Source organism: Lepus europaeus, chromosome 19 (assembly GCF_033115175.1).
Source record: "Lepus europaeus isolate LE1 chromosome 19, mLepTim1.pri, whole genome shotgun sequence".
Taxonomy (NCBI): domain Eukaryota; kingdom Metazoa; phylum Chordata; class Mammalia; order Lagomorpha; family Leporidae; genus Lepus; species Lepus europaeus.
The window spans coordinates 60,651,992-60,678,416 of NC_084845.1; the positions used below are offsets into that span (position 1 = coordinate 60,651,992).

Below are 26,425 nucleotides of genomic sequence, written 5' to 3' on the forward strand. Positions count from 1 at the left end.
CTTCAATCTGACCCAGCCCTGGCTGTTGTGGCCATTGGGGAGTGAACTAGCAGAGGGAAGATTTCACTCTCTGTCGTTCCTTCCCTCTCTGTAACTCTACCTTTCAAATAAATCTTTAAAAAACAAGCAAACAAACAAAAACAGATTTTGGCCCTGGTAGATTTTGGCACTGGAGAACACACTTCTTCCCTTTTGACCCTGTGTCTCCTTCCTTGTCTGCACTTTTTCACTTCTCTGTAGAATGGTCCTAAATGACTTTGTCCAGTTAGTTTAGGTGCACTCGAAAATGTGAGGGTCCCGTTCCCACCTACCCTGCTTTCAGTAAATGAATGGAGTCAAGGTGACTGCTGAGAACTGATGGGGTCCAGGAAAGTCAGAAAAATGCTGACTTGTTCTGTTCTTTAGCTAATCTTCTGAACAGGGTTAATTCATTCATCGTTTTAAAGATGTGGGTGAAGTGCGGCCAAGGTCAGAGGTAGTCTTTCAGTGCACTACTGCCTTTTCAGCACAGGTTTAGAGAGGAAGGCGCACAAGAGGAGCAGCTCTGCACTTAGGTGGCTCCAGCTTGGGACCGTCACTGCTTCCTCCTGCCCCCAGGACTGTGTACTGTCAATATTATTCTTAGCAACCGTCTTTGCTCAGGTGTTCAAGTGTGGTTCTTTAAGCACTGTCTTCCCTCAGGGCTAAGCCGGGGATCCTTATGTGTTCTCCTGGAGTGTGCTCATCTGTTCCCTTACCTCAGGCCCACATCTCCCTGGGCCACTGCCCCTTACACCAGATAAACCAGGTGTCTCTTGGCTTCCTTTATCCTGATCTGTCCAAAGCTGAGCCACTGCTTCATCCGTGCTCCCTTGCCAGCAGCCCGTGCTCCTGCTAGGATTCAGACCTCTGTGGAGACCACCATTTACCCAATCTCTCAAGTCAGAACTTGAACATTGTTGTCAGTTAGGTCTACCCCCATTCCTCTGACTTCTAAGCTAGTAAAAGAAAAATCCAAGAGAGTAAACCCTTTAAAGAGTCTTTTGGGGCCGACGCGTAGCTCACTAGGCTAATCCTCCACCTGCGGTGCTGGCACTCCGGGTTCTAGTCCCGGTTGGGGCACCGGATTCTGTCCCGGTTGCTCCTCTTCCAGTCCAGCTCTCTGCTGTGACCCGGGAAGGCAGTGGAGGATGGCCCAGGTGCTTGGGCCCTGCACCCGCATGGGAGACCAGGAGGAAGCACCTGGCTCCTGGCTTCAGATCGGCACAGCTCCGGCCATAGCGGCCATTTGGGGGGTGAACCAACGGAAAAAGGAAGACCTTTCTCTCTGTCTCTCTCACTGTCTAACTCTGCCTGTTAGGGTGGCCGGTGTTGTGGCATAGCAGGTAAAGCTGCCGCCAGAGATGCAGTCATCCTGTGTTGGCACCAGCTCGAGTTGCAGCTGCTCTACTTCACCAGCTCCCTGCTATGAGTGGGAAAGCAGCAGAAGGTAGCCCAAGTCCTTGGGCCCCTGCACCACTGTGGAAGACCAGGAAGAAACTCCCTGCTCCTGGCTTTGGACCAGCCCAGCTCCAGCTCTTGTGGTCATTTAGGAAGTGAAACAGCAGATGGAAGTTCTCTATCTCTGTGTCCCTCTGTAACTCTGCTTTTCAAAGAAATGAATAAAATCTTTAAAAGAAAAGAAAAAGAAAGATCTTGGATCTATGGGCCAGGAACAACAACAACAAAAAATTCAGTCATCAGGATAAATAATTGTTCACAGGTCAACCAGATGTCCCTTCTGGATAGGTAGTCTGCCAGATGGCCCACTGGGCAGCTAGCTCTAGACCTCTAGACTTTGGCATAAGGGGCCTTGATGTTTATCAGGGTTGGCAGGGCAGCAGAGCCTGCTTCTCTCCATTCACATCACCCATAACTGAGTGACTGCTGCCACCCTGTCCACTCTGCCAGCCTTCAGACACTCCTAATCCAGTTACAGCACTACAGCCAGGGTGTTGTTGCTAAAATGTAAACCACCACAGAATCATTCAGTGGTTTCACAGTGTTTCTAGAATGATGCACCCAGGCCTTCAGTGTGGCTTACCAGGACCTATCAGATCTGATCTGATTCCTACTTAACTTCCTTGGCTTCCATATTTTTTACTACTCTGTCAGCATTTAAAAAACAAAAACAAAAACTTGTTTCTTAAAGTTTAAACATAATATTTAAAAAGGTACTTACAGTCTATCCTAAACACGCCTCTTGATGAGTTCTCACAACCAGAGCACCTCTGTAGCAACTGGTGTTAAGGCACAGCAGGCTAAGCCACCACTTCAGGATGCCAGCATCCCAAATTCGATCGCTGGAGTGCCAATACAAGTCTCAGCTGCTCTGCTTCCAGTCCAGCTTCCTGCTAATGTACCTGGGAAGGCAGTGGAAGTACTTCAACCCCTACTACAGACATGGGAGACCCGGATGGAGACCACAGCTCCTGGCTTTGACCTGGCCCAACCCTGGCTCTTGCTGCCATTTGGGGAGTGAACTAGTAGATGGGAGATTGCTCTCCCTCTCCCACCCTCTTCCTCTCTTTCTCTGTCTTTGTCTCCTCGTCTCTGTCTCCCTCTCCTTCTGCCACTCTGCCTTTCAAATAAATTTTAAATTAAAAAAAAATGGAACACTTCTGAAGCCCCTCGTGCCCTCTGTCACAGTCCCTGACTGCCCCTATAGCAGCTCGCCACTATCCTGACTGTAACAGCGTAGGATTGCCTATTCTTCTTTTTGCACTTTAACTGGGCAGAATCTAATAGTATGTACTTTGAACTCTTCTTCCGTTACTCGGCATTGTTGGGGAGCCATGCATATTGTGATGTGGAGTTGTGGACCTTGAGTTTGCTCTGCTATGCCTAACTGTACTTTATCTGTTTGTACTGGCACTACCTAACAAAATACCCCCAAAACTTGGCAGTATACAGTTACTGACTATGCTCATGGCTTCTGTGGGTCAGGTATTGACTTAAGGCATGGCAGGAGCAGCTTGTCTCTCCTAAAAGCTGGGAGGCTGGGCACTGGTATGGATGGCATTGTCACTCACACGTCCAGGTCTTGGCAGAGACCTCAGTAAGGACTGTCAACCTGAATGCTGATGGGTGGCCTCTCAGGCAGTCTGGGCTTCACAGCTCTGTGGCTGGCTTCCAAGGATGAGGCCCTAAGAGAACCTTTCATAGGACTTAGCCTCGCAAGTCAAAGCATTTTGGCTGTACGTGCTTGGTGAGAACAGTCCCAAGCCCACTCAGGTTCAAGGGGAGTGAAAACAGATTCCGATGCTTGATATAGAGTGGCAAGGTTCTAGAAGTGCACGTGGGACTGGGAAGAGTCCTGATACCATTTTTGGAAATTTCAGTCTACTGTACCCTTCAGCTATTGATAGTTGCAACTGCACTATAGTCTCCCAGTGACCCCAAGGCCTTTGCACAACTTGTTCATCCCTTGCTTTCACCCCAGCTTGGGATCCTGTCCTTCTTTCCCCACTCCTGCCCCTTGTCATCCCTCAAACTCCTCTGCCCTGCTAGATTTTGCTTCTCTTTTAGTCTCAGCTTAGACGTCCCTTCTTTTTTCTTTGTTTTTTTTTTTTTTGAAGTATATATTTTGTTTATTTGAAAGGGAGAGTTACAGAATGGGGGTGGAGAGGGAAACGGAGAGAGGGAGAGGGAGAGAGAGCTTCCATCCACTGGTTCACTCCCGAAATGGCTGCACCAGTAGGGGCTGGGCCAGGCTGAAGCCAGGAATGATATGAGTGTGCCCACTCTTGTGTTACGGCTGAGCACTTCCAGATGGGGTCAGGGTGGGAAGCAGGGCCCCACCTGCTCATGCTGATGAGAAGCTGGAGGCTGTTCTAGCTCTACACGATGCGGTTTAGTGTAGGGACAAACTGCCAAGGCCTGCCCCAGTGCCGACCGAAAGATCCCTTCACACCTGCCGCACATCTCAGCGTGGTGGAGAGGGAGCCTGCAGTCTGTGAACATGCACACGCGATTGTTATCTGCACCCCTCCTCAGAACCACTGGTTGGGCAGGAAGCAGTGTGACCACAGCCGGCTCCTAACCGACATTCTGTTGCACGATGGCTTGCCGTCCTACTTAACCTGCCGTGGTGTAGCAGTTGCTGGAACCTTCTGTGGTAGAAGGTGGCCTCTGTTGGGCGTGGACTCCTGCAACACCCTCACATCCCCTAATTGGCCCTTTCAACACAGTTGCACTAAGAGTGGTTACTGGTTCCTCTACCACCTATTTCCTGAGCCTGTCACATGCCAGGCTCTGGGACACAACCATAACAGAAACAGACTCTGCCTTCAGGGAGCTTATCTTACAGTGGGAGCAACAGATAGCAGGGGCAGCAGTAGTGCTAGATGAAGAGACTGAGAGGGGTGACTGAGTGAGAGGACCCAGCAGGCGTCAGGGAGAGGGGCCAAGAGGCAATAAGCAGTAGTAAGAGGTGAGTGGGGGAGGACGAGGGGCACCTTTCTGACACGTTGCTGGGTGCCCTGCAGTTGACCCTAGGATTCTGTCCTGTGGAAGTCACTGGCCACCTTGGTAAGGGCAGTTTGAGGATTGGAGTGGAGTCAAGAGGGACTGGAAGAAGAGGAAGTAAAGACGGCTCTGCAGGTGGTTCGCTATAAATGAGGCAGTTGCTGGAGGGGCAGGTGAGACTGAGAGTGCTGTACAGGGTGGGGAGTAGTGTGACTGCACCTACTCAGTAGACAGGAAAAGTGTGCCTGGTGGGACTCATCGTGAATGGCCGTCTTCTGTGCGTCAGCAGATGTTAAATGACCCTGATCTTAAGTGTAGATCTCCAGAGAACTTGGTTCCGTTTTCCTCCTCCGAAGTCCCGTCTCGTCTGAACTGAAGTACAAGTGTGTGGGCCATTCCCCATATCTATTATAACGTGTCTTCATCTTCTGTCTACCATCTTTCTGTCGCTATTCAAGTGGTTCTGAATTTCCAGGCTACAAACCCAAATCCTTTTGGCAGTCTGAATCTATGGATACATCCCCTAGAAAAACACCCCTGCCTCAGAGCCTAGCATAGAATTCCAGGAGGTTGCTGGATGCTGGAGTCCCCCCCCCAGGAGTGTCTGGTCAGGAGGCTGAGTGTTCGGCGCACTCCTGCTGCTTGAGGCTGTGGGGGTTTCATGAAGAACGAGCGCCCTGGGGCCCTTGTCTCTCTCCTCTGCTCTAATGGGTCAGTGGATCGCTGAAGGTAGACATTATTTAGTATTGTGCTTGTTTTCTTGCCACTTAAGTAACTAGAGTGAATATAGAATAGACTGGCTTGGTTGCTTATCCTCCCTGAGCGAGGCAACTGACCACACAATTTGGAGGGTGCCTCAAGAGAGGATGTCACGTGCTGTGCACTAAATGTTTGTATTCCCTCTTCTCCAGAATCCTTGTGTTTCAGCTCTCCTCCCCAGTGTGATGGAATTTGGAGGAGGGATCCTTGAGAGATGATTGGGTTCAGATGAGGTGGTGAGAGCCCCCTTGTTCCCACCCTTCTCCCTCTCCCTCTTTAACCCACCAAATCCAGGTAATCAGTACAGTGGGACACTTGACAAGCCTTGGTATGGGGGTCATTAACTTTTTTCTTTTTAAAGATTTATTTGAAAGGCAGAGTGGCAGAGTGAGGGAGGCACAGAGATCTTCCATCTGCAGATGCCCAAACAGCTAGGGCTGGGCCAGGCCAGAGCCAGGAACCAAGAGCTCCATTCTGCCCTCCCACATGGGTGACAGGGGCTGAAGGACTTGGCCGTCATCTACTGCCTCCCAAGCTCGTTATCAGGAAATTGAATCGGAAGCACAGAGTAGCTGAGAAGGGAACGAAGCTTGAGTGCTTAGCATGCTGTGCTGCAGCGCTGCTCCTCACTCACTGTTCCAGGAAGCTGAGAACTCGTGGTCCTCCTGGTTCATGCTTCGTGTCTGGGAAGTCTCGCTGGGAAATCCCTCTGTACCCACTGGGCAGTACCTCATAGCTCTTCAGGGTCTCAGCCTCTCCATCTCTTTCTGTGTGGTCACCATAGCCATGGATGGCAGAAAAGCATGATCTGAAGCGTGAGGACCTCCTCTTACCCTGAGGTTCCTTACGTTAAGCTTTCAAAACAGCTCCATTCTGGTTGTTTGGCATCTCCCTCTTTAGATTTTATTGCAAAACACAATTGAGGGGCTGGCGCTGTAGCATAGAAGATTAAGCCTCTGCCTGCAATTCTGCCATCCCATATGGGTACCAGTTCCAGTCCCTGCTGCACTATTTCTGATCCAGCTCCCTGCTAATGCACCTGGAAAAGCAGCAGCAGATGGCCCAAGTGCTTGGGCCCCTGCACCCACATAGGAGACCCGGAAGAAGCTCCTGGCTCCTGGCTCCGGCATGGCCCAGCTCCAGCCATTGTAGCCATTTAGCACATGAACCAGTGGATGGGAGATCTCTGTCTTTCTGCGTCTCGCTCTGTATTTCTACCTTTCAAATAAATAAATCTTTAAAAAAAGAAAAGAAAAAACACAGTCGGGGCCTACTCTATTGACCTTGATCTAGTAGTGTGCTCAAGCATTTCTTTATCATTAATGAAAAATTTCTATCAGCCCGCAGGGTAGGCAGGGTCTCCTGGAACCCAGAAATAAACTGCGGCTCCTGTGTAGATTCTGTGTGAGACCTACCTTCCTTGTCCTGTTCCCTTCCCACTCTCCTTTTCTCTTCCAACCCCATGCCCCGCCCCCATCATAAAAAAGGAGTCATTGAAGGATGGGATATCTGAGTATGTCAGTAAAGACCCCAGGACTTGGAATATAGCCTGTATCCAGGAGAGAAGCAAGTCTGCTGAGAGCACCTGTTGTGAGTGGAGCTCAGCCTGCGTGACTGGTGTCTTGCTTAGCCAGCATCCCCACTCCACTGGAAGAAGCCTAGCTCCCTTCTGTCATCCAGTAGAGACAGTCCACAGGGCCTCCAGGGCTGATAAAAACAGCTCCCTTTTTTGGCCTGAAGACCAGTTTTTGTTGTTCGCTTTGTTTTCATTTTGTTTTTTCAGAGAGGTCATCTTTGGCCCTACCTATGACTTTAGGAGGAACCGGCTGGGGAATTCAGCCCAGTTTTAAGTGTCCTCTGGCATCACCTCAACACTGAAGGGTCCACACCAGGAGCAGTTGTGGGCATTGGGTGCAAAGGGCATAGCTGTGTGGTATGTTGGGGATGGAAACAGAGGTAGCACAGCCATGTGAGGTATCTGAATATGGTATCTGAATAACAAGGCATTTCCTGACCGTCCAGTGGACTAGCTTGTTAGGTAGATGCTAATATCTAAGAATGAGAAGAAATTCTGACTTGACTCTTTGGACACTGAACAGTCTTCCTCTTTGAACAGATTTTTTGGAGATGAGACATCTCCAAAGTACAAGCCAGATGTTTCCCATGGACACTTGATCTTCGTGCCTTTTGAGTCATAACTGGATGCCCCTGAGCTTGCCTGAGCGTGGTAGCCATGTGGCAGGGGATATACAAATCAACGCGCAGACGTCCCCAGCCATGCATCGGGGACTTGGCTGACCTCACAGTGAGGCTTCCAGTCTTCTTGTGACTACTCAGGTTCCCGTCATCAGACCATCATGTCCCTGGCCTCCAACATTTCCTTCCTGAGCAACCTTCAGGGCCTCGCTCTGGAAGAAATGGGTTAGAGGGTCAGATGGAAGAGGACTGTTGTAGCGGAGCGCCTGCTGCTGGCACAGCTTTCCCCTTCGTCACGTGGTGGGAGCACTGCTGAGGATCTACCTGCTGAGGCGGCAGCATGGACTTGCTGTGCAGCAGGGCAGGGTGGACGTCCTCAGGTCCATTCTGCGTGCACTGTGCCGTCCTCCCCTTTGTGTCCGGCTGTGCGTCCCTCCCTGAGCCTCTTCTGGTTTGTAGCAAGCGAAAGGGAATAAATTTACTGTGTGTGCAGTTTGTATGTATTTTTTGAAATACCATGTATGTGTTTTTTTTTTCATGTTAATTGATCCTAAGGCACTTATATTTCACAGTTTAACAACTTAAAATCCCTGCACTACATAATCACATCATGCGATGATCATTGGCAGCCCTTTCTTCCTCTCTGGGAAATTCCTGATGGAGCGCCTTACAACTGATAACATCTTAGAGACCACAGAATACATATGTAGGTTCGACTCGTTTTTTGCTTCTTTGGCTAAATAATTTGTGAATTTTCTCAAATAGGCAGATCTGCCAGCAATCCACCCTGATTTGGCACATTATTGGATGTAGCTGTTCATGTCACCTTACCCTGCATTGGGCATTCCTGTACCCACACAGTTCTACAGAGTAGGCAGGGCTCTACTTGAATATTACTAAGTAGTTGGACAAGGCCACGGTCTGTTCCTTCTCACTGCTGTTCTTGTTCATCTTCCTCCATACCAGTCAGTGTAGAGTCCAGAAATGATAAAACATGGCAGAGTGGAATATACCGTGCTTAGAGCAGTGAATGGAGGTCATTCCTGACAGAATCGGGTAGTGGGTAAAAATGGAGACTTGTAAGCCCCAACGGAAGAGAATGTCTAAGCACAATGTGTTAGATTATCAATATGGAATACAGATGTTGTGTGTGTGTGTTTGAAGAGCTAAAGAGCATTATATGAAAATGCAAGCAGATTGGAATCTAGAATACGTGTCCCATCTCTTTGACTCCCAATGCCAGTCACTTACCTCTTTGATCCAAGCTGAGAAGGCCGAGTTCCAGAGAAAATGCCAAGAGAAGCTATGGAGGGAGGGATGAGAGGCCTGAAGGCAGAGCCCAGCTACTTGGCAGTTAAGCAGTGGAAGTACCAGAGGGAGACAAGGTAGAGGAAGGGGCTGTCAGTCAGGACAGCCTAGGACCAGAATCGAGGGGAATCCTGACCAGCCCCATATGCTCAGGACCCACGCTCAGCACATTTGTTTCTCCACCATGCCGCAGAACACACTGGAGGTCAACATGGGGGGCTCTGCTTGTGGCTGTTACTCAGGGACCCGAGCTGACAGGGGCTTTGTTCCGATACCTGCTTCCATGACCACGCAGTAGTACAGGTCCCGAGGTGAGTCATGCACAGACCCTGGGCAGGCGTTCATTGCTTCTGTTCACATTCTGTTGGCCACAGCCAATCACAAACCCACCCTGAACTTCAAAGGGTGCAAGCAAATGACTATATAGCTGGAAGGAGGAAAGCTAGAGAAATGTGGTGAGCACCACTCGTGACTCACCACGAGGGGAGAGATTGAAACATATAGAAGGAAATTTCGCTAAACAGTACTGGAGTCTGCACACTGAAAGGTAAAACTGATGAGAAAGACACATCGGAGTGCATCCGGGTCAGAAATATTAGAAACTTCCAGGCCAATGGAACACATTATTTACAAAGAAGATCGCACTAGTACCAGAGTTCTTATTTACAATACCAAGAAGCTAGAAGATGTGAAATTGCATTTGTAGCCCATTGAGAATAAAAGGAATTCAGAAGAATCCTGAACCCAGGCAAGATACCCATTCAGCTCTCAGAATCAATGAAAGGTACTTGACCACTTGCAGGGATTCAGAGGGTGCATCCTCTGCTGTCACTGTGTGTCCTCACAGTGCCTGTGAGCTCTCTGCCTCCACTGTTCTTAATATGTCAAGGTTTCTGCTCACCTGTCACCTACCTCCTCGAAGGCCTTTTCTGACCACTGTATGTAAATTAGTATACACACTCTCTCTGCTTGACCCTGTCACAATACAGCTCCGTAGTTCACATGTCTCAGTTTCATTGGAAACATACCAGCTGTACAGGAAATTTAGAAGTGTAACTTGGACATCTTATTTTTTATGATTTTCATTTTAACCCATTATGTCCATTGTCCTATATACAGGACACCTATACAGGCTGATGTAGATACTGTGTCATTGAAATGGTCACAGAATTGAAAACTTGGGACATAATGGGTTAATGCAGCTGTCAGCACATTTTCTGCTAAGAGCTTCAGTATGTATATCATTAACTACAGTTCAGTATTTGTTTACAGGATTCTCTTTCTGGCTGAGGTAAAATTTACAAAGAAGCCTCAAATCTTACATGTGTGTTTGATGAATTTTGCCAAATGCATACACGTGTTGTAACCCAAGCCCTTCTCATGATAATGAACTTTTTCGTCACTCTGGAAAGTTCTCTCATCACCTCTTGTTCCATCTCTGCCCCCTCTTCTACCCTGCCCTGCCCTGCCCTGCCCTGCCCTGCCAGACAACCGCTGTTCTGATTTGTTCCACTGTGGATTAGTTTGCCTTTTCTAGAACTGCGCGTAATTGGAACCCTAGCGTGTGCTCTTCAGTGCCCTTCACTCGGCACGTTTTCAGTACTCTCCACGCTGTTGCAGGCGTCAGAGATCCCCTGTCTCACTGCTGGGAAGTGTGCTGTTGTGTTCAGTGATCAGACCCCAGTTTCTTCATTCGTTCTGTGAATGAACAGCTGGGCTGTTTCCAGGTTTCGGCTTGTTATAAATACAGCTGTGGTGATGACCATTCTCACTACTTGTAGACATATGTCTTCATTTCTTTTGGGTAAATACATAGATGAGAAATTTCACCACAGGCTTGGTATATGTTTTATTTTATAAGGAACTACCCGCTCTTTTCCCAAAGTGGGTGTGTCGTTTTCAATCTTCGTTTTTTTTATTTGCTTGAAAAGTGGAGAGGCAAGTCTTCTATCCACTGGTTCACTCACCAAATACCCACAACAGCCAGCCATGCCAAAGCCAGGAGCCAGGAACTCCATGCAGATTTCCAACATGAGTGCAGGGGCCCAAGCACTTGACCCATCATCTGTTGCCTCCCAGGATGCATTAGCAGGAAACGGGATTGAAGCAGCAGCCCTTGGGTGTATCATTTTACACTCCCTCCATTTGACATTGCTCCACATCCTCATTAACATTGCGTGTTGTGGGGCATCCCATAGAACACCAGTTCAAGTGCCAGCTGCTCCTCTTCCAATCCAGCTCTCTGCTGATGTGCCTAGGAAAGGAGCAGAAGGTGGTCCACATACTTGGGCCTGTGCCACCCATGTGGGAAACCCCAGTGGAATTCCAGGCTCTTGGCTTCTGGCTTGCTCAGCCCCAGCCATTGCCTCTGTTTGGGAATTGAACCAGCCAATGGAAGATCTCTTTCTCTGTGTCTCTCACTCTCGCCCTGTCACTCTTTCAGGTTTGGCATTTTAACACACAGGTGTGTTAGTCAGTGTTCTCCAGAGAAACAAAACCGTGCGTGTGTGTGTGTGTGAGAGAAGTGGTTTATTATAAGGAATTGTGGAAGTGGAGAAGTCCTGTGATTTGCTGGACGCCCAGGAGAGTCAGTGGAGTGATGACAGTGAAAGTCCAAAGGCCCGAGAACCAGGAGAACTGGTGGTCTAAGTCCCAACCCAAGGTGAGCTTCTACAGTCAGGTAGAGAGAGGCGTAAAGTCTCATTTCCTGCACCTTTTGGTTCTACTCAGGCTCTCAGCAGATTGGTGGGACTCACCCACACTGGGAAGGACAGTTTGCTTTACTCCAGAAGCAATTCAGATGCTAACCTCGTCCAGAAACTCCTTCATAGACACACCCAGATAAAGTGTCTGCAGGCTCTCCCTTTTGGTAGCTGCTTAGGAGAAGTTCTTGGGCTCCTGGGGAAGCAGGTGAGCCCCTAGGTCAAAACTCCAGAGGCCAAGTTCAGAAGAGGCCAAAGCCAGAACTCCTGATCCTTTCGCCAGTTGCAGAGCATTGTTCAGGAAAGACTGACTCACACCTCAGCAACCGATGGATTGGGCATTGGTTTCCAGTTATTTCTTAGAGTGGACGTGTATCTTTGTGGGTGAAGAATATGGTCCCTACAGTAAAGAAGCGTAGAGAAAGTCATTCTGTGTTGTCCTTGGACCTGCTATTTGTACTATACCCCTTTTATAAAATTCTTTAAGTCCCATTTTATTGCCATCAAGCCCCACAAGGATGTGAAAGGGAAAGATCATGTTGGGAACTGGGAATTAAATGGTAAGGACGAAGTCAAGGGGGATGGTGCTGTCTGGGCTCCCAGTCTGAGAGGAATCTGCTCGGTCCCTCTTCCTCTCTGCAGGAGGTCACACCTGGATGGCGTGGCTTCCTTCACCCTGCTTGCTTCTTTTGATTCTCCTACCTTTAGGGGATCCCAGAGACAGGCAGAACTGGGGCAGCCATTAAAATAGCACATCAGCACAGGGAGGGAGAGAGGGAGGGGAGAGAACCTGAGCCACACGCAGCCGGCACACGGTCCTGCCCGAGAAATCAGGTCTTAAAGGAGAAGGCTGCAGTTTGGGAGATGAGAGGTCTGTCAGGCCCCAGAGCACAAAAACTCTTAATTTATATTGCAAGGTTAGTGTGGCCATGGACTGGGAAAGCCATTTGCCACCATGCTCCCTCGGTGGCCCCTCTAGTCAAAGGGGTAGGACCTAAATAATTAGTCTGAAGGGGCCCAGTTAACCTGACCTAGGAAGATGCTCGATGCACGTGACCGTGTGCGGGTTCTGGGGGGTCACTGTGTTTTCAGCTACCGATGGGCTTTACCTGAAGAGCTGCACTCACCTGTGAAAGGGATCACAGGTGGTGAGTGTGAATTTGTCTTCTCTTGGGAGCTCCTGTCTCTGCTACAGCAAGTGGATGGCAAAGAATTCCCACCTGAGCAAAGTGCTTGTTGCCTGGCGGGAAGCAGCTGGACTGGCTGATCAGACTCTGCTCAGCTCTCCTGGCTGTGTCATCATCGAGCTGATTGATGCCGAGAGAAAGAGGAAATCGGGACTCATTAGAAGTGTTCTCTTGGCTGCTCTGGATCGGACCCCGTAGCAGCATTCACTTGGTAGAGCCCAGCCCTCACAGTTGCAGACGCATTCTCTACAGTGCTCTGTCATTGGCTTGCTCCTCATGTTCAGGGATGGGCTGAAAGGGACAAGGAACCAGAAAGTTCCCTGCCTCTGCCTCTGTCTGGTGGGAGGAACTTATGGCTGAAGGCGCACCATAGCCCAGGCTGGCCAGCAAGCCTGAGCTAACAGGCACCTCCCCTCACGCCGGGGAGAGCAAACGGCAGCTACAACCTGTGCAGAGCGTCCCATGGGAATGAGGAAGCACCTCGCCTCCAGGGCACGTCGGGCAGAGTCTGGGCGGGTGGTGTCAGGGAGCAGCCTGAAGACTCTGCTTGCAGCGTCCTCCTGAAGCGAAATAAAGCATCTCTCAGCGGCTCCTCCCAAGTGCTGGCGAAGGTGTCTGAGGAATGTGCTGGGGCTAATCATGTGTCTGGAACGGTTCTGCAGACCTTTGGTTTATCTTTGTTTGCAGGCCTGATTTTCATTTGGCCTGGAGTTTTTTCCAAAACAACATCAAAGTTTCCTAGACACTGTAACCTTCAGATGGCTCATAAACATCACAGTACTTATCATTCCACAGGGCTGTTGGTGCTGAGTCGTGCCTCGGTGATTACAGGCAGAGACTGGGCAGCAGCATCCATCTTGACCATCAGATGGCCTGTGGGAAAGGCTGGGGTCATGGGCTTTTCCCCTCAGCTCTTCATATTTTCCTGTCCCTCTTACCTTTTGCCCTTTATTTTCCACTGAAAAGTAATTTGCAAACTCAGCATTTTACAGCCAGAGCCGCTGTAGGCTCAGTGCCAAGTGGAAAGCAGAACTCCATCCTTCCATGTTGTTAACAGAATTCTAAAAAAGAAGAAAAGAGAGAGAGACTTCCCTTTTTTTTCAGACTATGTGATTATCCAAGGCCTTGAGTGTTTAGGGAGAAACTGCTGGGGCCACTTGGAAGGTTTGAAATGAGTGTTTGTGGATGCCTCGAATTTGTGTTCTGGGCGTTGTGTCTCCTCCTCCTGTGCTGCTCAGCTGGAGCGTGGCATGATGAGGAAGGTCACAGGTTCAAGGCTCAGGCTCCATGGGTGTCCTGCCAGCTCTGGTTCATCCTGGCTGCTTTAACCTTGAAGAAGCTGCTTAATCTTCTGGGCCTTGATGTGCTCATCCATAAAGTAGTGTTCGGCTGGCGCCGCGGCTCAACAGACTAATCCTCCGCCTAGCAGCGCCAGCACACCGGGTTCTAGTCCCGGTCAGGGCGCCAGATTCTGTCCTGGTTGCCCCTCTTCCAGGCCAGCTCTCTGCTGTGGCCAGGGAGTGCAGTGGAGGATGGCCCAAGTGCTTGGGCCCTGCACCCCATGGGAGACCAGGAGAAGCACCTGGCTCCTGCCATCAGATCAGTGCAGTGCGCCTGTCGCAGCGCGCCAGCCGCGGCGGCCATTGGAGGGTGAACCAACGGCAAAGGAAGACCTTTCTCTCTCTCTCTCTCTCTCTCTCGCTCTCACTATCCACTCTGCCTGTCAAAAAAAAAAGTAGTGTTGATGGCAATACTTACCTTATATTTCTATTCTCATAAATAAGACACCCAAAGTATAGTGGCTGTTCGTAGTAACAAACTAACGCCAGTGGTTGTTTATTCCCATACGCAAAAAGCTAGAGACAGCTGTTGCATTGGAAGTGTGGAAAGAGTCCACAGTGGTGGTGGCGCTGTAGTGGCTCACTGGGATCCAGCAGAGACTGTGGGTGTGTGGTGCCTGCTGGCCACCCCCACGCACACTCCACTGGGTCTCTCCTGTTCCCCCTTCCCGAAGCTTGACGCTGACGATTGCGCTCGGCGTTTGTTAAGCTTCTTTTCAGAGTGCTTTCTTGCTTCTTATCTCTTGAAAGAATGAGGCAAATTCCACCATTTTTCAAATGAGGAAACAGGTCTAGGTGATAGATTATTTGCCAGGGTCTTAAGGCTAGAAAACCCCACTCTCATAATAGGCCCTGAGTTTTTTCTTGAGCGTTGTCAAAATGAAACAGAAACACCTGGAGATGGATGGTGCAGGGGTGACTGTTTTAGCTAAAATGTGAGTCTCTCATCTTCCTACGGTTGGTCTTCCTCTCCAGGGGTGATCTGTCTCAACCCTCCTCTTTCTTCCCTGATGGAAAGAACTTTGGATTCAGAGCTAAAAAAAAAATCTGAGCCTCGTCTCAGTTCCACTTCCTGGGTTGTGTGACCTTGCATGGCTTAGGCCTTGCCAGAGCCTCTGAACCTGTGGATCTCGAATCTTTCATTTCCGGGGCACAAATGCTCAGGGACATCCCCTTATAGACCCTCTCGTTGGATCACCTGCTTCCCGGCACCTTAGCTATGACAGCCCCTCCCCCTGCACTCCAGGAGTGGAGTGGGAGTTGTCAGTAAAGCAAGTAGCACAGGAGGTGCAAGGCTTTTTATTGGTATGAGATTACTTTACCACCTCACAGTGTCAGTGTCTGGGCCTGCAGTCAGAGGGCTTTTTTGGGGCACAGTCATCCTTGACAGCCCTCAGCCTGCAGACAGGGTTGTAACGTTGCATGTGTAAAGCAAGCAGCTTGTAGCCTTTTAAAATGTTGCAAAACCTTGGCCTTTTGAGTTGGGAAATAAAAAGAAAACCCTATGTGAATGCAGAGGCACTTAGGTTAGACATGAAGATCTTTCCATGAGAATCAAGTCCACGGCCTCGTGTCTCTGTCGCATGTTGCTGGGTCTGCACATTGCTAAACTGGGTTAAAAATAATCAGCCTGGCGCGTTTGAGATCCATTTCTGCCAGAGAACGGGGGTTGGGATCCCCTTTGTCCCCAAGTTTGTTTTTGGTCTTCTGGTTTTGTTGTAACGGGTTTGTAACCACCCAGGGCCCTTTCTCAGATTGGGAGGAGCGAAAGGTCCACTTTGCCTGAACGTTCTGTATGGTCCTGCAGGTCTCAAAGCACTGTCAATAAAAAGATGAGGACCTGCAGGTTCCCTGCACAGTGCTCACGCCTCTGTCCTTGAACCTCTAGCAGTTGACCTGCGTACCCGGCCTTGTGTCCCATTTCATAAGAACTGTTGTTGACAGTCATTAGCAGTGTCCAATAAAGCTGTGGTTAGGAAATTTAACTGAAAGGGAGCACAAGAGTCAAATCTGCACAGCTGTGGTGAGACGCGCCGTGTTAGGAAGTCTGGGTTGGTGGAGGGGCAGGCTGCCATCCTCACCACAGAATGGAGAGCCCGTGATGTACACTGCCAGACGCGGGATTGTCAGTGGCGGTGCCTCTCTTTGGGAGAATTTACATGGGAAAGAATTGATCCATTTAAAACTGATTTCAATAAATAGATCAAGAGATTAGGTTTTCTTTTCTTCTTCTTTTTATTTATTTATTTTTTTATTTGAAGGGCATAGTTACCGAGAGAGGGAGAAACAAAGAGTTATCTTCCATCCCCCAGTTCACTCCCCAAATGGCGCCAATAGCTGGGGCTGGGCCAGACTGAAACCAGGAGCCAGAAACTCTATCAGGGTCTCCCACATGGGTGGCAGGGGCCCAGGCCCTTGGGCTGTCTTCTGCTGCTGTCTGTGGTGCGTAAGTAGGGAGCTGGATCAGAAGTGGAGCAGCTGAGACTTGAGCCGGTGCTCATAAAGGATGCCAGCATTGTAGGCAGTGGCTTATCCCAGTGTGCCACAATGCCAGCCTCAGACTCAGGGTTTCTTAATAGAATTCAGCTCAGAAGATTCTCAATCAAAAATTCACCAATACTGATAAATTCTGATGAAACCCTTTGGCTGTATAAGCACCCAGAACCTCCTTGGGAATAAAAGGACAGGACCATGGTATCCTGTTTGCCTAGCACCATACCACAGCTGTTACTAAGTAACGTTTGGGAGCACTCTGGAGTGCCACCCCACTACTCACACACTTCTCAAAGGACAGCTGCCTTGGCCATGAGGGAGGTGGTGGGTATGCAGGGCGAGGGCTGCAGGTGCACCTCGGTGGAGCAGGGTGGAAAACTCTTTACCCTGTAGAGGCTGGTTATCTACGTGTCTTGCTTTGCTGCCCCCCATCCCACCATCCACTAGATCACTTTGAGAAGGAGCCTTAAAAAAAAAAAATAAACTCAGAACTCAAATACTCAAATCAGGTGTCAGTTACCTCTGTTAATTGTTAACAAGGGGCATAAGGTGGGAAAGCCTTAATGGAAATTGGGAGTCCAAAGCTGTGATAAAAAAGGCAAACCTCGAGTGATTTAATGAAGAGGAAGTTGGGTCTGGGGTCTGTCCAGGTTGTCATTCTCCACATTGACTCTGACTCTACGTGGGTTTGGTCATTGGAGCTTGTCCATGTCTTCTGTGGATATCCTGGGTTTGGAGTAGACCTTTCATCCTGTTTCTGTCTCTTTCAGGTTTCAAGTGCCCCATTTGCTCCAAGTCTGTGGCTTCTGATGAGATGGAAATGCACTTTATAATGTGTCTGAGCAAACCTCGCCTCTCCTACAATGGTAAGGGCTCGGCCAGCTTCACCAGCCTCTGACAAAGGGTGGTTCCATGCAGCATCTCCACCCCACCTTTCAGTAGGAACACCTGTGTGGTGAGGAACTGGCTCTCAAGTCCATGGCACTGGGAAGGCCCTTGGTGGCTCAGTTTTCTTCTGTCTGTGCCCTTGGTTTTGTAGCCTCTGGTTGGGAGACACAGCCATTTCCTATATGCACACCTGACTGTGCTGGGTCCCAACATAGCTGGACTCACTGGAGGAGTCAACAGAGGGGCTGGTGGGGAGCAGCCTTTCTCCTCAGGGATGGGCTGGGAAGGTGCACAGGTGCCAGCAAGCCTGGTAATCTCTTCTTGCTTTGCAATTCAGGTGAGCACCTGTGGCTCTGTGGCAGAGAATTTGAGGAAGTAAGTGCATCCAGGGGCACTCTTGGAACTAAAATGCTGACACTGCCTTCTTATCCCACCAAGGCTCTCTGCCTGGGAGGCTGCTTGAATATGGCAAGGACTAGGATCACGGGGCCAGGGGACCATGACACCAAGTCATGCTAGCATGGCCTCTCTGGGGACAGAGGAGAGCCTGGCATACTGTAAGCATTGGAGTTCTCGCTGGTCTGAGTGCTGAGGTCCCTCCACCACTCACTGACTGGGTCTCACATGAGTTGCCCTGCTTCGTGGAGCCTCAGTTCTCTGGTCCAGAACTGAGGGTGGCCCTGCCTGGTTCTCGGGACTGTGAGGGCTGGGAAGGGCAGGGCTCACAGAGCTCTTGGTGCAGATCTCCATGGTTGGGGCTTAGGAGGTGGAAGCTATCATTGTAGACGGCACCATCAAGGGATTCTTTTTTCTTTTTTAATGTTTATTTATTTATTTATTTTCATTACTTGAAAGGCAGAGAGGGAGAAATCTTCCATCCACTGGTTCCCTCCCCCAAATGCCCACAACAGCCAGGGCTGGGCCAGGCCATAGCCAGGAGCCAGAAACTCCATGCGGGCCTGCCACGTGGGTGGCAGGGTCCCAAAGCCTTTAGCCATCAGTCAGCCTCCATCCAAGTGCACATTAGCAGGGAGCTGGATTGGAGGAAGAACAGCTGGGACTCGAGCCAGCACTTCTGTATGGGATCCAGGCATCCCAAGTGGTAGCCTACCCTACTGCTCCACAGGTTTTCCCAGTAGACTAACTGCCCCCTGCCGCTCAGCCTGTGCCGCTGGGGCTGTGTGGTTTTCCAGTCCGGTGGGTTCGGTCTGTCCTCTAAAGCATGTTCCTCAGAGACTGACCATGGATCCCAGCCCACCTCCTGCCTTCTGGGGGTGAAGTCCGAGCCACGGTCAGGAAGAGAACTCCAGAGTTGCTGAGAGATCTGAGGACTCATTTGTCACCACCCTCCTTACCCCCTCTTCCTGACTGTGAGCTTCTCCTGGGACATCTCCTGCTGCACAGGTGCCCCAGTCCCAGGAGTGCTCCTCCTCACCCCTACACCATTAGCCAGGGACGGGGTGGGCTCCTGATTCCAGAGTGCTCCTGGGAATGAGACTGGAGGAATCTGACCCCAGCTGTCCTGTTATCTCTTGGTCACTTGCCTGGTCAAAAGGTCCCAAATGTGGGCAGGCGTGTCACCTACTTCCCTCAGCTGCATGCCGTCTGATGGGTACTGCTCAGGTCAGCCCCTCCTCAGCCTGTGGTGTTCCCTTCCCCCTCCTATCCTGTCTTGGGTCCAGGAAGCCCCTCTCCTCCCCAGCGGCCAGCCTTTCCTTGGCCCCTGGGTGCTGCCACGCCACACCCCCGGTTCCTCTGTGGAGCAGAGCTTCCCGTCATTGTTGAGGGGGTGTCTTCTGCAGAGGATGCCCAGGCGCAGCTTTGTCCCGCTTGGCCACCCGCATCTCACAGCCCTTCCCAGCTGCGGCCTCACTCCTTCCTCACATGTGGCGAGACTTCATGAGACCCCTTTTTGTCCTGTGGGTTGCTGCGAGACTTCTCTGTAGACACTGCTTCTGCTGTCAGAAGGAAACAAAGAAGCCTCAGAAGGGCTCTGCCCAAGAGGCCTCGGCTCTCGGAGTCATCAGGGAGAACTTTGCAAGAGCTGCTGTGGAGAGACCCCTCCCCATGCACTCCTGCGGGGTCGGGCAGGTGAGGCCCTGCAGACCCCTTGGAGAGCCTCCTGAGAGAGGGACGCCAAGTGTCTCTGCGTGCTCCTCTGAGTCGGCACGTGTTGGTCATTCCCCTCCGCACTGGCACCCACTGGCAGAGGAGGATCCAGGAGGCCTGGCAGGTGCAGACCCCCACAGAAGCCACACTGGGTCAGGCCCCCTTAGGGGAAGGCAGCTTGGCTGGCAGCCTGAGCATAGCTACCGCTGTTCTTATTCTCCCAGTCTCTCCCTGGTGCTTGGAGAGAGAGAGAGGGAGAGAGGGAGAGAGAGAACACGTACATGCACGCTCCTCCTCTGTAGTCCTCGTTTCTTCTCAGACACCTGACCTTCCTGGTCAGAGGACGGCATAGGTGCCCAGGTTTGTGTGTGGAGTGGAGTCTCCAGAGCGTGCCTGGGGCCTGGTCTAGTTTAGCTAAAAGCGGAGTCTCTCGGGGTCACTGCAGGAGCTCTGGGTTTGGTTGCTTTTCCAGGAACGTGTCTTACCCCTGATTTCTCATCAACCTGGCCTCACCTGCTTCACTTTCCCTTCTCTATTTAAAATAAAGGGGGTGGGCCTGCACCCCATGGGAGTGCGGTGCGCCGGCCGCAGCGCACTGGCCGTGGCGGCCATTGGAAGGTGAACCAACGGCAAAGGAAGACCTTTCTCTCTGTCTCTCTCTCTCTCTCTCACTGTCCACTCTGCCTGTCAAAAAATAAAAATATAAAATAAAATAAAGGGGTGGGGAGACGGGGGTGAGGGAAGACTTGAGTCTCTGAGGCGTGAGCTCCTGGAGTCTTTCTGGAAAGGGGCAAGACGAGGTTTTCTCAGAGGATAGGAGAGAAGTTCTCTTCTCTTAGGAGGATTCGCTAGAACTCATGGCCTGGGTCCTTCCCGTCTGCACTCGCACACTTTCTGCAGTTGCTGGCATCAGTTGGGCAAGTTTTCGGAAAATTTACGATGGTTACATAAGATGAAATTCAGTTAACCACCAAAGGAAAAAAGTAGAACCCTCCGAAATGAGGCAGATAGAAAGTAGTATTTTTCTTATTAAGAGAGTTGGCCTGAGCCTACGCGTAGTTGGAAGCCTCCAGTAGCTGCCTGCCAGACATTAAAAAAAAAAGAAACAACTTAGGCAAGACTAGTTTAACTGGTTCAGCCAGTACCCAACAGAAATGTGAAGACCAACACCTGAGCTCCTGGGGCCAGCCCCTGGCTGGGAGGCCTGTGCTGCAAAGCACTGACTGCTAAACCTTTGTCCTCCTGAGCGCCTTCCAGGGGCTGCCATGGACCCCCAGGCAGTGGCTGTGGGAGGGCCTGTGGCGGGTGTAAGGTGCTCAGCTGCACTGGGCCTTTGCATTTCTGTCCCTTCCCAGCATCTGTGGCTGGGACTGGGGAAGCCAGCCATGGAGGATACGCACTCAGATCCTGACCTGCAAATTGCCAGGGCAGCAGAGCAAATGCCGGCATGAGGATCTGACTTTGCTTGCACGGAAGGGAATCCAGAGGGGCCTTCCAGATGAATGACTGCTGAGGGGTCGCTCGGGGCTCTTCTGTGGCTGGCTGGGAGAGTCTGGTGGGGGCAGGTGGTTGGCCGACAGAATCGAGCCGGTGTGGCCTTGTGTGCAGTCAGTCTGTCTCCTCCTCAGCCCTACTCTGGGGCGCAGACCCGTGCCCAGCTCCCTGGGTCATGATGCCCACCCCTTCCTCTCTGCCACAGGCCAGGGCCCCCTTCTTCAGGGTTCTTGAATACTGTCATACACGCTCCCTTTAAGGGAAAGAGAGTCTGGCTTCCCTAATAACAGAACCCCCTGCTATATCCAACTGCTTGTCTGCCCTAAGTCGCCTGCTCTCAGAACCCTGTGGTAGGGGCCGGCATTGTGGTGTATCAGGTTAAACCTCCACCTGCGACGCCAGCATCCCATACGGGTGCTTGTTCGAGACCGGGCTGCTCCACTTCTGGTCTAGCTCCCTGCTGAAGCACCAGGGAAAGGCAGTGGAAGATGGCTCAAGTGCTTGGGCCCCTGCACCTACTTGGGAGAGCTAGAAGAAGCTCCAGGCTCCTGGTTTCAACCTGGCCCAGCCCCAGCCATTGTAGCTGTTTGGGGAGTGAATCAGAGGATGGAAGACATCTCTCTCTCTCTCTTTAACTCTGCCTTTCAAGTAAATAAAAAATAAATCTTAAAAAAAAAAGAACCCATGGTCAGGGTGGAAGTATCATGCCCTTTCACGGCCTGGGAAAGCCAAGTCCTCACCAGGACCAGGGAGTTTGCCCAGCCCCAGCGCTATTGTTAGGTGCTGGGCTCAGCAGCTATGGAGGTATCTGAGCCCATGCTCCTCTGGGAGAGAAGGAGGAGAGCAGGAGGAGAGCTCACCCAGAACTCCCAGCCCCTGCTGACCAGGTACACTGACCGTGAGACCGACCCCCACTGGGCACACGAGGAACAGGAAAGCGGGAGAGTGAAGCCTGCATGGCCTGACCCCGGTGGGGAAATCAGAAAGGAGCGGCTGAGAGAGAGGAGCAAGTGGGGGTGCCACAGGAGCCTCTGTAGCATGAAGCATCCCAGGCTGGGCAATCCTCAGGTTCTCTTTGCGGCCCAGTGCCCAGAGGTGGTGGTGTGGCAGGGACACTCTATGCTCAAGGTCTCCCCTCTGCCTGGAGAGCAGAGCTCCCCAGATTTCCTGGGAAAGGAGCCAGCAAGGCTTGGCATTGGTGGCACTACCCTGTCCTGTCCCCTGGCAGACAGGCCAGCAACTCTGCGCATGCCAAGGAGTCCGTAAGAACAGGCACCCTTCCACACCTAGGCAGGAAACTAGGCCGGAGGCAGGGCTTGTGCCTGTGCGTCATTTGTTAGGGGTTCTCCCTCTGGCTCCCGCCTTCTCCTTGCTCAAGGAGAAATGTGTGTGTTTTCCTGCTCAGCCACTGGCTCCAAGCTGCAGAACAGCCTTCCCTCCCTGCCATGGGCAGAGTGTGTGTGCAGCAGCTCTGGGGGTCCTCTGGAAATGTGTTGTCAGAACCCTGTGCAGGGAGCCAATCACTAGCATCATGGAGGGCAGCGGTGCGGCTCCCTCGGCCTGACCGGTCCACGCTGAGTTCTGGGGTTCCCATACACACTTCAGGCCTGCACACAGTCGCACAGGGGATAAGACTTGAAGCTACCTGTGAGATGGGTGGTGGTTTCCAGCCTCAAGGAAAGACCCCCATCTAACCCAGTCCCTTGGGGAAGAGAGGCAAGGCGGCCATGTGGAAGAACTTGGGCTTGGGAGGCATGGCCACTAGTGCCCCTGTCACCGCCACCACCAGAGTCCTCAGGATTCCAAGAGGGCCGTCTGTGAGCTTGCTGGCGTCTAACTGGCCCAGAGAAGTGGGAGCTCTATTTCCCCTCCCTCTTTGGCTTTTCTGAGATAGGTAACAACTGTCTGAAGTGCTGCACTCCCCCCAGCCTGGCATCGCACTCAGAGCTCTTTGACTGCCCTTCTGCCTTGGCTCCCCGGTCTGGTTGGAAGGGCATCACTGGCACCACCTGGCAGCTGTGCCAGGCCAAGCACACCTCTTTCAGCAGTGACATCGGTTGGCTTTGTGCACGGAAGTGCACTGTGAGGAAGCGGAAAGCTCCGCCGTGGCTCCTGGGTCCTCAGCAGCCAGCGTTTGTAGAGCCCCTCTGTGGGGGGGCCTGGGCACACCGGGGGCGTCTGCAGCATGGCGGCAACCTGGGCTGGGGCCTCCACCACGCCTCACCTCCAGCAGCAGGCAGTGGGCTCGTAGCCAATGAATGTGGAGGTCTTGGAGAAACCAGCTGATAGCCAGGCCTCAGCCACTTCTACCTCCTGCAGGGACGTCTGGAGGCTGCTGCTCCCCGTAGTTCCCGGGGTGGGGATGGGAAGTTCTGCTCCACCCACTCAGACGTCTTGCTGGGTCTGAGCTCCTCCAGCCTTCCACTGTGGAAGGACACTCGGACGCTCGCCGCTCACTGGGCGAGATGTGAGCACTGCTGACTTTCCCATGCTGCCGCCTGCCAAGCCTCCCCGTCCCCTGTGACCTCCAGGTGGTCTTTGCAGCCAGTGGCTCTGGGTCTGAGTGCAGTGTACTCCCTGCCATGTGCCAGCCTGGCGGGCACCACCCTGCACTGCACATAAGCTGCTTCGTGAAGTGATCAGGAAAAGGCTGCATCTAACCTTTGGCTGTGCAGATCTGAGTCCTTGAGCATGGACCTTCCACGCCAGGACAAGAAATTGTTTGGCCCTTGTGCCCCCTGCCCTCTCCCCTTCCCTCATGATGTTCTGATGCTCGGTGTGATAAAAGGAGAGTCAAGCCCAGGAGGAAAACCCCTGAGCCTGTCTCCTGGGCCCCTGCATTCGTCACTTCCGGGGCCCCAGGTGTGCCCCCGGGGCGAGCAGATACAGAGAACACCACTGGGGCAGCGCGCTGTCTGGGACCTGAGTCGCCAGTCAGGAGGGGACGTGCAGGGGGAAACGCAGTGATGGCACTGCACGGGGAAACCAAGGGCTGGGCTCCAGCGGCATCTGTCGTGTGAGATGCCCGAGCCAGAGCAGAGATGAGCATCCAGGCCTGTCTACAGGGCCGCTCTGCCTTCTGCTGAGCTGTTTCCCTCCCATGCTCGTTGAGTTCTTCCTCCTTCATTGTGGGAAATGCCATGCAGGAGCAGGCCTTGGCTTAGAAGCTAAGCTGCCCACATCCCACGTTGGAGTGCCCAGGTTCAGCACATTCCTGAACCCCTGGTTGAAGTCAAAATGGGTGACTTCCTCATTCACAAACCAGGAACAAAACAGGGTAGGTGCCCCGCCTGGCTCCTGAGACAGTAAGGTTCCCAGGAGAGCGGGCAGCAGCATCTCTGTGCGTGTTGCCGGCAGGGCCCTCGCATGGCTGCTGGTGCTGAGGAGCTGGGCCTGCCGGGGCCCTCCTTCCTCCCCTGTACACCGCTCGAGGTTTCCCCTGTGGCTTTGGAGGCTGAGTACCCCTCTGCCCAGTCCCTCCTTCACTGCCCTTCAGAGAGAGCATTAACCCAGGTCTGTCTGCTGTCTTCTTTGATGTAGGCTAGGCTTTCTCCATAGACCGTCTCCTTATCCCACTTCTTTTTTTTTTTGTTTAATATTTATTTGTTTATTTTAAAGTCAAGAGTTAGAGAGGGAGAAACAGAGAGATCGTCCATCTACTGATTCACTCCCCAGATGGCCACAACAGCCAGGGCTGGGCCAGCCCAAAGCCAGGAGCCAGGAGCTTCATCTGGTTGTCCTACATGGGGGCCCAAACACTTGGGCTGTTGTCTGCTGCTTTTCCCAGACCATTAGCAAGGAGCTCGATGGAAAGTGGAGCAGCCAGAACATGAACTGGTGCTCAAATGGTGAGCCAGCATTGTGAGAGGTGACTTTACCTGCTATGCCACAACATTAGCCCATCCTCATCCCAGTTCTACAACTGTGGCTTGCATCTCTGTTCCAAACCCCAAATCTACATTCCAGGGACACCTGGAGGTCGCCATTAGTGTGTCCCATGTGGATACCTCAATCCCCTCTAGATTCATCACTTCCTGCCCAGGCCTGGCCCAAGTTCCCTCTCTCAGTGACCAGTGCCCACTGTGTGTGCAGATGCCCCCGGTAGTGTGTGTGTCCTCCAATAGCTTCTGGGGTTGTGTGCAAGGTGGATGTGCCTCCAGGGCCTCTGTGTCTGTCCTTGGGGACTTGCTCTCACCTCCCCTGTGGCCCCTGTGTCTCTGTGCTCCCCTAGCAGTCTCAGTACAATCCCCAGGTGCACAGGACTGCTCCTCTACCCAGTCTCCTCCCAGCCTCAGCTGTCTCTAGGGCCCACCTCCTTTCACCTTCGCAGAAGCCTTCCCTGAACAGTTCCCGCCCTGCTTGTGTCCCTCACACTGGGGCCCCTGGGCATCCGGGGCTACCCAGGAATGGCCGTGCTGAGTGTGTGCGACCTTGGGGCTCAGCCTCCCCAGCGAGGAGCCTCCTGAATCTCCAGGCCCAGCGGCTCGGCCATGACGCAGTCCGTTCTGCTCAGGCCCTTCTGGTGGGCTTTGCCAGGTGCCCGTCAGTAGTCACTTCCTTCTGCTCGCCTTTCTGGGAGAGGGAATGCGGTCTTTTTGTCCTCTTTTTTTTTTTTTTTTTTTTGGACAGGCAGAGTGGACAGAGAGAGAGACAGAAAGGTCTTTCTTGTCCGTTGGTTCACCCCCCAATGGCCGCGGCATGCTGCGGCGATCCGAAGCCAGGAACCAGGTGCTTCTCCTAGTCTCCCATGGGGTGCAGGGCCCAAGCACTTGGGCCATCCTCCACTGCCCTCCCGGGCCATAGCAGAGAGCTGGCCTGGAAGAGGAGCAACCAGGACAGAATCCGGCGCCCCAACCGGGACTAGAACCCGGTGTGCCAGTGCTTCAGGTGGAGGATTAGCCTATTGAGCCGTGGTGCTGGCCTGTCCTCTTCTTAAAAATGGAGTTGATGGCTGGTGCCGTGGCTCAGTTGGTTAATCCTCCACCTGCGGCACTGGCATCCCATGTGGGCGCTGGGTTCTGGTCCCAGTTGCTCCTCTTCCAGTCCAGCTCTCTGCTGTGGCCCGGGAGGGCAGTGGAGGATGGCCCAAGTGCTTGGGCCCTGCACCCGCATGGGAGACCAGGAGAAGCACCTGGTTCCTGGCTTCGGGTTGGTGCAGCGCCGGCCATGGCAGCCATTTGGGGAGTGAACCGGCAGAGGGAGGACTTTTCTCTCTCTTTCTCACTGTCTATAACTCTACCTGTCAAATAATTTTTTTAAAAAAATGGAGTTGAAATTCACAGAACAAAATTTGCCTTCCTAAAGTATAGTTTCTGAGCAGTTAGGGTGTTCACATTGTGCCAGCACCATGTCTGTCCAGCTCCGAACATCTCATACCCCAAAAGAAACCCCCAGGTATGATTGCACTCAAATGAGGGATCTCGAACAGTGACACCCAGAGCGCAGACATGTGCTGTGCAGTGCT

At 52.0% G+C, this 26,425-nt stretch overlaps 1 protein-coding gene across 2 annotated transcripts in view; it reads left to right on the forward strand.

The window, feature by feature from the left end:
- The window catches only part of ZNRF1 (zinc and ring finger 1), a 123,159-nt gene that overhangs the window by 90,464 nt on the left and 6,270 nt on the right, over window positions 1–26,425 (forward strand). For both annotated transcript variants that reach the window (XM_062176140.1, XM_062176139.1), the window contains exon 2: window positions 17,241–17,336. In XM_062176140.1, the coding sequence (XP_062032124.1) occupies window positions 17,241–17,336 (96 nt within the window). The remainder of the gene's footprint in view (window positions 1–17,240; window positions 17,337–26,425) is intronic.